We start from the raw sequence: 13,072 nt of genomic DNA, 5'->3' as shown, positions 1-13,072 counted from the left end.
ACAAGGTCCCACTCGCGCCGTATGATGGCAAGAGTGATCTACGCGCGTACCTGGCGCAGTTTGACTGTGTGTGTAAGGGCAACGGTTGGGGTGAGGACGAAGGTGGAGTACACCTGGTGGCCGCATTGCGCGGCGCGGCGGCGGAGGTGCTGACGGCATTACCACCGGGTGCTCTCACCCTGCCAGCCCTCCGCGACGCCCTAATTAATCGATTCGGCATTGAACAGCAGAGCGAGCTTGTTAAAGCTCAGCTCGCGCTGCGAAAACGCAAGCCCCAGGAAGCCATCGGGGAACTTGCCCACGACATTCGCCGCGCAGTGGGGATCGCACATGCTAGCATGGCAGCGGATTCCCGGGAAAGCCTGGCGCTGGACCATTTTATCCAGGCCCTCCCGGATATTGAGCTCCGGCAACAGCTCGCCATGTGGCGCCCGCAGACTCTGAGCCAGGCGGCTGACGCTGCGGCCCGTTGGGAAGCAGCGAGGCCCCTGGCCCGGGGGAGCGAGCGTCACGCAATGGCAGTCCACCAGGTGGGACCTCCGATGGAGGGCGGACCCCTTAGGGGGCCCGCCCCCGACGTGAGGCCTGACCTGGCGGGCATGGTCCGGAGGCTGGTGGACCAGCGCCTGGCGGGACCTGGACCATGGCAGGCGGCCCCGGAGGTGGCCCGCGGTGGACCACGAGCGGGTAATCCAATTCGGACCTTCAGGGGGGAAAATTTGGAGTTCCGGAGACAAGCACCTTATCAGGTGAGGTGCTATACCTGCAACCGTCTGGGTCACCTGGCGCGGCACTGTCGAGCCACGCGCCGGGATGATCCCCGGCGGTTGAGGTCCTTAACTCCGCCCAGGGGGGAGCGGGTTAGCCGACCCCAGACACCCCCCCCGCCAGACCCCGGTAAACTAGAAGGCCTTACACCGGCGAGCAGGCGCCCCCGTGGATTGCCTCGGCTTTAGATGCCGAGGCGGGACCCAGTACCTCTGAATAAGGGGGGCTTATTAGTGCCAGAGGACTGGGGGATTGATGAGCGATGGGCCCGGTGGGTAAGGGTGGCATCCCTGCCACCCTTCCCATAGTGGGGCAAATGCGCTATAGATTATGGGGGTGTATGGCAGTGAAAACTAGCCCGGGTGGGTTAGGTTATATTGATAGGGACTAGAGATGACATTAGGTAACGTTAAGGTTTAGTTAGTGACTGATACCTGTAGTGGGGACGCAGGTAGCTTAGTGTTTGATAATGACGAGGGAGCGCAATAGTTTAAAGGGACGACTGGGAAGCGCAAGTTTCAGAGGGGAGTAGTTGGCTGAGATGATGCCGTGTGGTTGAGAATTGAACAGGTGTGATTGCACAGGTGTGCAACTGAACAGGTGTGTGGAGCAGGGTATGAGTAGTGAGTGTTGTGGATCAGCGCGAATGCGCTTGGGGAGAGAAGGGTGCAGGTGGCACCAGGTGTGAGAGCACAGGTGTGCAAGTACAGGTGTGTGGAATACATGGAGTATTGGAATGAGTGGTGTGGAGAGAGTTGGAGTAAGTGGTACGGAGTGGTGTGCATGGTGCGAAGGTGTGGATGGGGGAAGAGTGGACCCCTTTCACGAGTACCCGGGGCGGGTAGTGCAAGTGTTAGGTAGAGGGTATAGGTAAATTGTGGTTGGATATTGGCATTTGTGGTGCGGTTGCAGAATGGTATTGTGGATGGGTGCATTAGTGTTGTGGAAATGGCTGGGCGTGTAGCCTGTTAGTGTGTGTAGTTGGTTTGGGCACTCCACCACTGTGAGGATGTCGGCCAGGTGAGGCCGCAGGTGGGCTCTGGGAGCCGTTAGTGTCAGTGGGTGCCTGAGGATCCCGGGTGTGGATCGGGCAGCCCGTGCCAGAGAGGGCACTGAGGGGGTGAGAGTGTGAGAAGGCCTTCCCCAGTTAGTTAGGTTAGGGTGAGGAGCAGGTAAGCTCGGGTGGCAACTACAGTGGTGGAGGTGTGCAGGTGGGTAGACCTACTGGGAGAGCTACACGTCACAGCCCAGAAATTGTGCGAGGGCACCGGGAGATGAATCGGGGGAGTGAGACCCCAAATTGAGAAGCACCACAGTTTGGTCAATGGGAATTGGTTGTTAGAACCCATAGAGTAAGTTGGCCAATGGATTGGCAGGGAAAGACCCCGGGTAGTGTAAAGTGTGTTAATGTCATTTAGAGAATAGTTAGGATTGAAGTCTCCTCGCACCATCTACATGCACTCACCTGGGATGACGTACCTCCACACCATGCCATGTTTTGTTATTTTATTGTGCAGATGCTTGGATTGTGAGACGCATCATGACGTGGGTGTGACATTGTGCTTTGATGTTCCATCTCTACCTCCTTATGAGGATTGATGATGAATTTGGTGATGGCAAATTTTGAAGTAGAGGGATTGTGGCGACGAATTTGGTATAGAGGAAATATGGGGAGACGTGACAGTAGCGACAGATTGGTAATGTGTAGATTTTGTACATATGGGGTAAGGGCAAGGGTAGTGTAGGTGACAGGGGGGTGACGTACGGTAGGGACGAGCTTTCTCACTTCGCCCTCCGTACGCATTTCGCCTTGCATTGCCTTATTGATGTGTACCCTTGTGACCTTACCCCTCGCTCATTGTCTTTCCCCTTTTGTCTCCCACATGACCTGTGCGCCATTGGGTGCCGAGGGGAGCGTGCGTGAGTCGGCCATTGTGCGCCCGGCACTCTCAGAACCAGCTGTCTGCATCGATGCACCACATTATGGACCACATGCCTGTGGCCGAGCACCACTGATGGACCCCATGGGTTGGGGCATGGCCCCTCTGCTGGAACCGGCCATGAGGGCCCGAAATCTTGCTGGCGGACCTTGGCCACAGGGCACCGATGCCACACAGGTGAAGCACACGTAGTCGGCCCTGTGGGCCATAAATAAAAGAAAATAAAAAGGACACATTGGGCACACTTTATTGCAAATAGGCCGCCAGTAAGAAAATGAAAGAAAGTCAACAACTGGAAGACAATAATAATAACCAGCAGAGGGAGCCGAAGAGCAAGAGACACCTGCAGGGTTAGGGGTTGTTGTTTTTATTTTCATGAACAATGGTGACTGCACCGATTGGTGCTTGAGGGTGCTTTGGTGCGTTTTTGGGTGCTTTAATGGTGCATTGATGCAGAGCAGACTGTCTCCCCCCCAGAAAGAACAATCACAGGTCCTGGGTTAGTCTTGTAAATAAAGTAGCGTCAATTGTAAATAATGCTCCCTACCGGCTGTATGTTTAGTTTGAGGATTCTTTCCGCGATTCGGTTATCCTGTGGGTGTGTTTCTGTGAGGAGAAGGGTGCAACGTCGCAGGGGGACATATTTACTCATTTGTGAACATCTGTAAAACTGTCGCACTCAGGGTTGAGTTAATAGTAGAGGGAACTACATCTGAGTGCCACACTAACGTAGGTAAAAATTTATTGGGTCGGGACGCCCCGAGGTAGAGAAGGGTGCAATGTTGCGGATATGGGATTTGGCCTCCATCCATATCCGCTTGTAAATATTCCCCTATTTCCCCAATACTCCCCAACTATCCCCAATCCCCCATTCCCTAGTCCCATTGTCTGTAAACAACACTCTGTAGCCCCGACCTTCCCCTTTTTCCCCCATTAAATGTCGTGCCCAGGTCCACCGCATCTCACGTAGACAACTATAGGACATCTTGCTAGTTATTCTTAGTCTATGTCAGTTAAGGACTCGTTTCCATTAATTCTGACTCTTCGTTGCACCAGAATGTGATTGTATGGCACCGTTAGAAAGTTTAGGACCTCCCAATACCTCCCCGCAGCTCTTCCTCATGGTACAACAACAACTACAACAACAGCGGCAGCGGCGCGGGGAGTGTGCGTCCTCACTCCGGCTTGGTTAGCCACCATTGAACATGTGCTCCGACGGGGTTACCACGCAGGGGCTCGCTGTCAGCCCCTCGTCAAGGGCGGAGCCCGGTAACCCCCCCGCACCCAATAGAAACGGCGGACCGATTCCATCTGGGGCGGAGACAACGAGCCGAGGGCGTGTCACTCCCCGCTGGACATGCGCAGGAAGAGGGAGGTGACGTGAGATGCGCCTCAGCTTGGAGAGAAAAGGACGCCACCTTCCGAGCGCGACAATACCTCCCCGCATCTCTGGACCGGACCGTGTGGATTCTGCCCCTGAGCCAAGGTGCACCTTGAGCTATCGACTGCCTGTCCTTCCCAGCCATCAATCCCCGTGTAAGTCAGTCTTGTCCCGTTTGTCTGTGGTCTGTCGGGAATAAGATAAGACTGTGTCTAAGTGCCCATCTTGCTGTGCTTTACCTCTTGCCGTGTAATCTACCCGTTTCTGCATCACCAATATTATATCCTCCTCCGGAGGTCTTGAGAACTGTACCCCTTGTGTCGTTGCATTAATCCCAGCCGTTGTGTCCTTTCCTTCATTGATTTAGCATAGCGCGATTTGGCCAACGTTCGAGTGGAATCGGGCGGGATAGGGTTCTAATCGGGGAGTAACTGTGCGGACGCGGTAATACCAAACCGCTCGGTAAACTAACATCTAACACCGCGTCTGTAACAATATGTATGTATGTATATATATGTATGTATGTATGTATATATATATATATATATATATATGTATGTATGTATATATATATATATATGTATGTATGTATATATATATATGTATATATATGTATGTATATATATATGTATGTATATATATATATGTATATATATGTATGTATATATATATGTATGTATATATATATATATGTATATATATATATATATATGTATATATATATATATATATATATATATATATATATATATATATATATATATATATATATATATATATATATATATATATATATATATATATATATATATATATATATACATATATATATATATATATATATATATATATATATATATATATATATATATATATATATATATATATATCCAAATATATGTGCAGTTCTCCAGCTTTCAATGAGCGCAAGTAATGACGTCACTGCCATGTACATACGCTCTGCCTGTCAAGCTCTCAAGAGAACCCTCTGACAGAGCAGAATTTTGATCTTAGTTCAGATACTGTCATAAGTGTATGTAAAACTCACAGTTACCGACCTGGTTTCGCCCTTTTGGGGCTCATCAGGGCAACGCAGTGAGTACTGCATACACTTATGACTCTGAAAACCTTTCGGTTATATACCAGTCACTTTGCGATTTCATACCATCAGTGGTGAACCGCCATTAAGGTATCCCATCCAGCTATGCTGTACCTTAATGGGAGCGATAAGTGCCATCTGCCACATGGCACATTACCTCTGGTATCCACTCATTATATGGAATCCCCTGGATGCAGCCGGGAGCAAACCAATCCAATGAAATCGCAAAGTGACTGGTATATAACCGAAAGGTGGTTATAATCCACTGATGGTATGAAATCGCAAAGTGACTGATATATATATGTAATATATATCACATGACTAATATCACGTAATATATATCACGTAATATATTTCACCTGACTATATATATAGTCACGTGAAAAAGTAAGTACACCCCATGTAAAGTTTTGACTTTTTCAACATACAGCTATTTGATCTTCATTTCAACAATATTGATAGATAAAGGTGATATCATGAAACATTTACATTTTGTAGTCCATTGTATAATTTAAATAAACATAAATGCAAATTTCGCATGTGGAAAAAGTAAGTACACCCTTGGCTCTAATAGGTGGTATTGCCCCCTTTGGCAGAAACAACCTCAAGTAGGCGTTTCTTATAACTGTCTACCAGTCTCTGACATCGACTGGGATAACTTTCTGCCCACTCCTCCATGCAGAATTCTTTCAGCTGTGTGATGTTTGAGGGGTTTCTTGCATGCACAGCTCGTTTCAAATCCCCCCACAACATCTCGATGGGATTTAGATCCGGGCTTTGACTTGGCCATTCCAGAACCCTCCATTTCTTTCTTTTCAGCCATTCCTTGGTGGATTTACTGGTAAGTTTAGGGTCATTGTCATGTTGCAAGGTCCACCTTCGGTTGAGCTTCATCTTTCCGACAGATGGCCTCACATTATCCTGAAGCACCCTCTGGTACAATGAAGAAGTCATAGTGGATTCGATGATGGTGAACTGCCCAGGCCCTGATGCAGCAAAGCTGCCCCAAACCATAATATTCCCACCACCATGCTTTGCAGTTGGTATCAGGTTCTTGTGGTCAAATGCTGTCTTTGGTTTTCAGCAAACATGTCTTCTGGAACTGTGGCCAAATAGCTCTACCTTTGACTCATCTGTCCAGAGCACATTGTTCCAGAAGTGCTGGTCTTTGCCTTGGTGTTCATTGGCAAACTTTAGTCTTGCCCTGACGTTCTTTCTGGACAGCCAAGGTTTCCTCCTTGCACACCTCCCATGCAGATAAAATTTGTGCAGCCTCTTTCTAATGGTAGACTCGTGCACTTTGACATCAACAGTGGCAAGAGCTACCTGTAGGTCCCGTGATGACATTTTGGGGGTTCTTCGAGACTTCTTTCAGTGTCTTGCGGTCTGCTCTCGGGCTGAACTTGCTGGGGCGGCCTGGCCTGAACAAGTTGGTAGTTGTTTGGAAACTTCTCCACTTGTGGATGATCTTCCGGACAGTCGAATGATTGATTTCAAATTGTTTGGAGAGCTTTTAAAATCCCTTCCCAGACTCGTAGGCATTTATAACCTTCTTTCTGAAGGCATCAGAGAGCTCGTTTGATCTCGGCATGGTGACGCCGCACACTTCAACAACAAAGAGCAAATCAAACGAAATGTCTGAGGTTTAAATAAGACAGGTTCCTCCAAGATCCTCTCTAACGATGTTCTAATCATTTGCACCTGAGCTGGTGCACCTGATTATAATTTTAGGTATTTGAAGTAGTGATAAATGTAGGGTGTACTTACTTTTTCCACATGCGAAATTTGCATTTATGTTTATTTAAATTATACAATGGACTACTAAATGTAAATGTTTCATGATATTTGTTATATTATATCACCTTTATCTATCAATATTGTTGAAATGAAGATCAAATAGCTGTATGTTGAAAAAGTCAACTTTACATGGGGTGTACTTACTTTTTCACGTGACTGTATATTCACACTTTATACCTCTTCACAAACATTATTACATAAATATAACATGCTGGCCTATTGGCATAATGGATAAACCATCAGACTCCCAAGCTGGGGATTGTGGGTTTGAATCCTGTCTGGGTGGGGGAGATGTTCTCCCTTCCCCCTAATTCCTCCCACAAGCCCTCTCCCTCCCTCAGATCTCCCGATGTCCCTCTTCTCTACTGTTGTACTTGTGTGCTCCCCTCTCTCTCTCCATCTTGTCTCCTGCTGCCTTTATTATATGTTTTATGTGTCAAGTTATCTTTTTTGGTGATTAATGTTGGCTCTTACACGAGCCTCGATCTTGAATACAAAACATAGGGGCAATACCCCTGGTGCTCACCTGGTAGAACAAACAGTATACTGCACTGACTAAAGGTGTTTAAGCATCAGACTCAGATATTTAAGGAACCAATTTATTTCCAATTTCAGTGGTTGTTAGAAGACACGGCAGCATGTAGAATCATACTAGCATAATCATAAAACTTTAAACAAACAAAAAAATACCTATTTTGGGGGGCAACCCCCTCCCCCCCTACCCCTCCATTTTTGGGGATCCTTCTACTCATCTATAAACACAAAACAACACGAGCCCGGCCTACATAATGGACATGATCCCCCCTCCCCCCCCCGCCCCCCCTCATGTACCAGCACACATGTTTAATCCCTTCTTCGTGTTCCAAAAGTCTCAACTCTGCTATGCTGAACAAACATTTGAAGTAGCAGCTCAAACTCTTTGGAATTAACTCCCTCTACACATTCCTCTTGCAGCCAGTCTTCAAATTTTTTTTAACATTGCTCAAAACACATTTTTAAACAAACTCTAGATCAAAATCCCCATCTTACTACCTACCCTAGTTTGCCTTTCTGAAGTGTTGGTTAGTGTGACTATTGTTAATTTTAATTGATTTTATTTGTAAAGAGTGTAAAGGCTATTATAATATCACATCATGCACAATATAAACCTCGCCTTTATGTACACCACTCTTTTCCTATGCCATCACCAGGCGCTGTATGACGTCATCACCGGGCACCGAAGTGGGCCTGGCAATGACGCGCGCTGAAAGAGTACTCGGTTTTCACTCTGGTTTCTTTTTTTCTTTCTTTCTTTCTTGTTTATCCGGGCGATATCTCAGCCATCCTTTGTGCTAGGATGCTGAAATTTTGGCACAATAGGCAAAACACGTGCTTTGGCAAAACAGTATGTTTTGTTTATTTATTAATCAATTAATTGATTAATGAATTATTTGATTAATTATTTAATAATTATCGACGAATTAAGTATTTATTTATTTCCTTTCTCATCTGGGCCATATCTCGGACACCTTTTGAGCTAGGAAGCTGATATTCGGACATGACAATGACCAAGTGATTTGGCTATGTAGGGTATTTTAGATTTATTGATTAATCAAATAATTATTAATTAATTAATTGATTATTCCATTTTTTCTGTTAATTACTTTAATTAATTTTCAAAAAGTTACAGCTTCGGATGAAACACTGGTGGTTGAGTTATGTTATTAGCCAATTGATTAAGAAATTATTTTACGATACTATTTATTGATTTTAATTGTGCAATTAATCAATCAATTATTGTCCACCTCTCCCTCCCAATACTGTCTTTATGTGCTGTACGGCGGTATCACCGGGCGCCTAAGGCGCCCCGGCAATGCCGTGCACTGGATGTTCATTTATTTATTTGGTATGGGGGCGGTGTACTTTGAATGTATTTGTGTAATTTTCAATTATTTTTTTTAATTGATGTAAAATTTTCTGTACTTGTTATTATTATGATCATTGTTATTACAAATCAGCTGTGGAGATGATTTTCAATTTTCCACTCTACTATACACATGGCACATGACATGGTACAAGTGCTTTATTGAGCCCTGCCAGAGGGAAGGGATATTATGCTCCTGTAGGGAGCAAGTCCCTTCCTGGGATTCCCTAGCTCGTTCATTTCCTGGCATTCATGCATGTTAATGTTTTGAATTTATCAAAAAGTTTATAATTTTCATGGCATATAATGCAAAAAATTGTACCACACAAACATAATTTGGGTTTCATTTACAGCATATATACTTGTATTGAACAAATAATTCACATACTCCATCCACTTGAAGGCTGGTTCAACTGCTAGTTCATTAATAGTTGGGAGAATTACAGAATGAATGAATGAATGATTGTTGTAAGGCCATTTTCCCTGCCAGAGCAAGGGTTAGCCTTGTGGGCCCCATGACAATCATGGTTCCCTGTTTGAGGCAATGTTTTTATGGCCGGATGCCCTTCCTGACGCCAATTATAGAAGAGCAATAAAATTAAAAAATACAAGAAATCCTTTCACCACTATACCAGCATGGCGTTTTGCAGTTTGGAACACATTTTACTGGAGGAAGATTGTGTCACATGCTGTACATCCAGAACCACCTTTGACTAGAAGAGATGGAATTGGCTGAAGCTTCATCTTTGGGAACCACAGAGTCCTGACAGGAATGTTATTGAACACGTCTGGGAATATACTGGAAAAGTGATACGCAAGAGCTGCAACAAAATCTGTCAGGCTGTCATTCAAAATATCATTGATTCGATGCCTTCATGGGTCCAAGCACTCACTGTATGATGCCAAAGGACACAGTGCCAGATACTAATATATGGGGTCTATTTGATTGTTAAGATAAAGTTTGTTTACAATCAGGGTTGGCATGCATGTACCATCCGCAGGAAATAGAATTCCTCGCTCTTTCTAATCTCTGCCTGCAGTTCCATTACCTCAAACAATCTCAAGAAGAGCAGACGTTCCACGCTAATGACTTGAAAAGAGTTTTGATAATATTTTATCGTGGCAATAAACGTGGCCGTGCAATAAAAAGTAATTAAACCAGCAACCCCCCCCCCCCCCCATGCCTCCTGCCCCCAAGCCCTCTCCCTCCCACACTTCTCCCTGCTCTCAAATGTTGTGGTTGTGTGCTTCCCCTTCTCTCCCCATCTTGTCTTCCGCTCCCTCTTTTTGTATATTTTGTTTGTCTGGTTGATTTGTTTGTGAAATAAATGTTAGCTCTTTCACGAGCCTCGATTCAGTATACAAAAAAAAAAAACCTTGTTTGTCTGGGCACCAATCACAAATGGAGCCCTGATGAGACTGATACAATGTAATCTTAACCCCCCCCCCCCACCCCCCCAAAAAAACTGATGCCACTAGTCTGGCAGCAATAAAGAATGAGGAGGATGAGGTAGGGTTTGCTATTTAATTCATGAATTTCAAGCTTGGGAAGAAAGTAACGGGTATTATTGTTAAAAATATTTTAAAGTGAATGACACTTTTAACTGCAATTTAATTCCTTGTGTCATGTGCACCAGGCTTATTGGACCCTGACAATATGCATGAGGTGTCCGTGGATCCAGCTTCTTCTCCACATGATGCTATGACAGAGGTTGAGCAGGAAGAACTCAGGGAAGAATTGAATAAGGTGAGAAATCTTGGTCTTCTTGCATCTCCTTCATGTTTTTTGACTGTTTAATTTGATTTCTTGCAGTCAGCTGTTTCATTGAAAGCTTCCAGATTATATTGATGTTAGGTTGTAACTCGCAATACAAAAAGGATTGTTATTTCCTTGGTCCTCCTCTTCTTTGTCTTCTGGCTCCAGCTTGAAGAGGAGGTGGCCACTCTGCGGCAGGTTCTGGGAGCAAAGGAGCTGCACATGGCGGAGATAAAGCGCAAGCTGGGAGTGGGCCCTATCGGGGAACTCAGGCAAAACCTGACCAAGGGTTGGCAGGATATGCAGTCATCCAACGCGTACGTATTGAACTCATTGGAGTTGGATGGAGGGTGAGGGACAAAGTGTGTGGCGGTTTTGAGATTTGACAAATGGAGATGATTATAAAAAGAAGGCTGCTATAAAATATTTTATTAATTTTTTTTGTCTGTATAATTTGGGTTGGCTATACAGCGTGGCCTGAAAGTTCCTTACCCCTTACTAAAATTCTCACGCCAACCTCCCTCCCCTGCTGTTGTATGCGGCAACACTGACGGGTGAATGACGGAGTGCATACAGATACAATGACTGATTAATTATTGTAAGTATAGTATGGCATAATGAAATCTATATATTAATGGTGTTTAAGAACGAATGCTTTACTGGGGAGCGGTAAAGCGACTTTCAGGCCATCCTTTAGTGTGTTTGTGAATAATAACCTTCCATAATTTTTGTGTGTCAAGTATGGGTGATGGTATGGTGGAGTTTGTTATTGGATGATAGAGCAAGAACATGTACATGTTCTTATTTTATAGCAAGGACATGAAGAGAGGGTGGTGATTTAGGAGGCAGGAGGCTGCTGACAGAGAGTGGTGCAGTATTGAATGTATGGAAAGGATATTTCAAACAGCTGTCGAACCAGGAAGGAAGCAACAGCGAGCTGGAGCTACTTAGTTATATGGAGTTGGTGGAGGAAGTGCGGGTGGCATTGAAGAGGATGAAGGCAAGAGCGCCAGGCATTGATGAGGTGTGCACAGAGATGATAATTGCAGTGGGAGAAGTCGGATTCAGGTGGATGGAGAGGTTGTTTAATGTATGTATGAGAGATGGTTCATTTCTGGAGAAGTGGAGTACAGAGTTAATTGTGCTGATATGGAAGGGGAAGGGGGAATTTCAAGATCCGGGGAAGTGCAGGGGCATTGCACTCATTAGTCATGTCATGATGGTGCTGTAGAGGGTTCTGGATGGGAGGATATGGAATAATGTGAAGGAGATTGGAGAAGAGCAGCAGGGGGTTAGAAAGGCTAGGGGAACGATGGATGGGCAGCTGGCTGGTGGAGAAGAGGTTTGGAAGTGCAAGGTGAAATAGTATTGGGATATGTGGATCTGGGGAAGGCCTACAACACTGTCCCAAGAGAGATGGTGATGGCGACACTGAGATGGATGGGCATGCCAGAAGCTGAAGTTAGGTTGGTGGAAGGGGATGTGCACGGGAACGAAGGGATGAGTTTTGATTGGTACTGGGATGTCAGAGGAGTTCAGTGTGAACATCGGTTTGAGGCACGGAAGCGCTCTCAGCCCACTCCTGTTTATCATGGTGATGGAGCAGGTAACTATATTAACCAGGAAGGTAAATGTGAAAGATATTCTGGGGTGGATATTGTATGCAGGTGATCTGGTTGTGGTGGAGGGTGGGCGGGAGATGTAACAAGTACTGTGGAAGTGGAAGGAAGCATTTGAAAAACATGGGCTGAAAATGAGCATGGAGAAGACAAAGCTGATGTGGGTTGGGCAGGAGAGAAAAGAAATGAATATCAGGTAAGAGTTTGAGTATCTGAGTGGAACAGTGACCGGGGCTGGTAAGTCAGAGGCAGAGGTGTGGGAGAGGATTCGGGTGGGTGTGAATATGTGGAGGAGGGTGGAGGGTGTAATGGCAGACAAAGATTTCAAGGAGAATGAAAGAAAAGGTTCTTATGTGTGTGTAACGCCGGCCTACCTTTACGGTCTGGAGCCGGTGGCACTGACAGAGACGACAACAGAGGCTGCAGGTTTGTAAGTGCAACTGGGTCAGGAGGATTGTGGGAGTGTAGAGGTTGGATAGAAGGAGAATGTATGAAATGAGGAAGGAGATTGGTGTGCAGATGAGAATGATTGGGAGATTGGTGAAATGCCGGCTGAGGTGGGCTGGACACGGTGCGGATGGGGGAAGAGAGAGTGGTAAAGAGAGTGGATAGGTTGAGGGGACAAGGTAGGAGGAAAAGACGTAGACCGCGGTTGAGATGGGAGGATTGTGTGAAGGGAGATATCAGTATGGTGGGGGGTGGTCGGAGAGAGGACAGAGTTGGCTGAAGATAGAAGGGAGTGGAGGAGTATTGTGGTCAAGGCAGGGCAGGAGCTTCATGCCACACAACCTCACCCCTTATAAAGGGAA

The 13,072-nt window shown here is 45.7% G+C and overlaps 1 protein-coding gene across 5 annotated transcripts in view; it reads left to right on the top strand.

The window, feature by feature from the left end:
• The window catches only part of LOC137421765 (tumor protein D52), a 259,164-nt gene that overhangs the window by 227,078 nt on the left and 19,014 nt on the right, over nt 1-13,072 (top strand). For all 5 annotated transcript variants that reach the window (XM_078773325.1, XM_068108139.2, XM_078773324.1 and 2 more), the window contains exons 2-3: nt 10,526-10,635; nt 10,813-10,961. In XM_078773325.1, the coding sequence (XP_078629451.1) occupies nt 10,526-10,635; nt 10,813-10,961 (259 nt within the window). The remainder of the gene's footprint in view (nt 1-10,525; nt 10,636-10,812; nt 10,962-13,072) is intronic.

The sequence above is a fragment of the Myxine glutinosa genome, chromosome 2 (assembly GCF_964187855.1).
Source record: "Myxine glutinosa chromosome 2, kmMyxGlut1.1, whole genome shotgun sequence".
Classification (NCBI taxonomy): domain Eukaryota; kingdom Metazoa; phylum Chordata; class Myxini; order Myxiniformes; family Myxinidae; genus Myxine; species Myxine glutinosa.
Note: the sequence above shows the minus strand (reverse complement) of the source record. Positions and strands in the feature narration are given on the sequence as shown.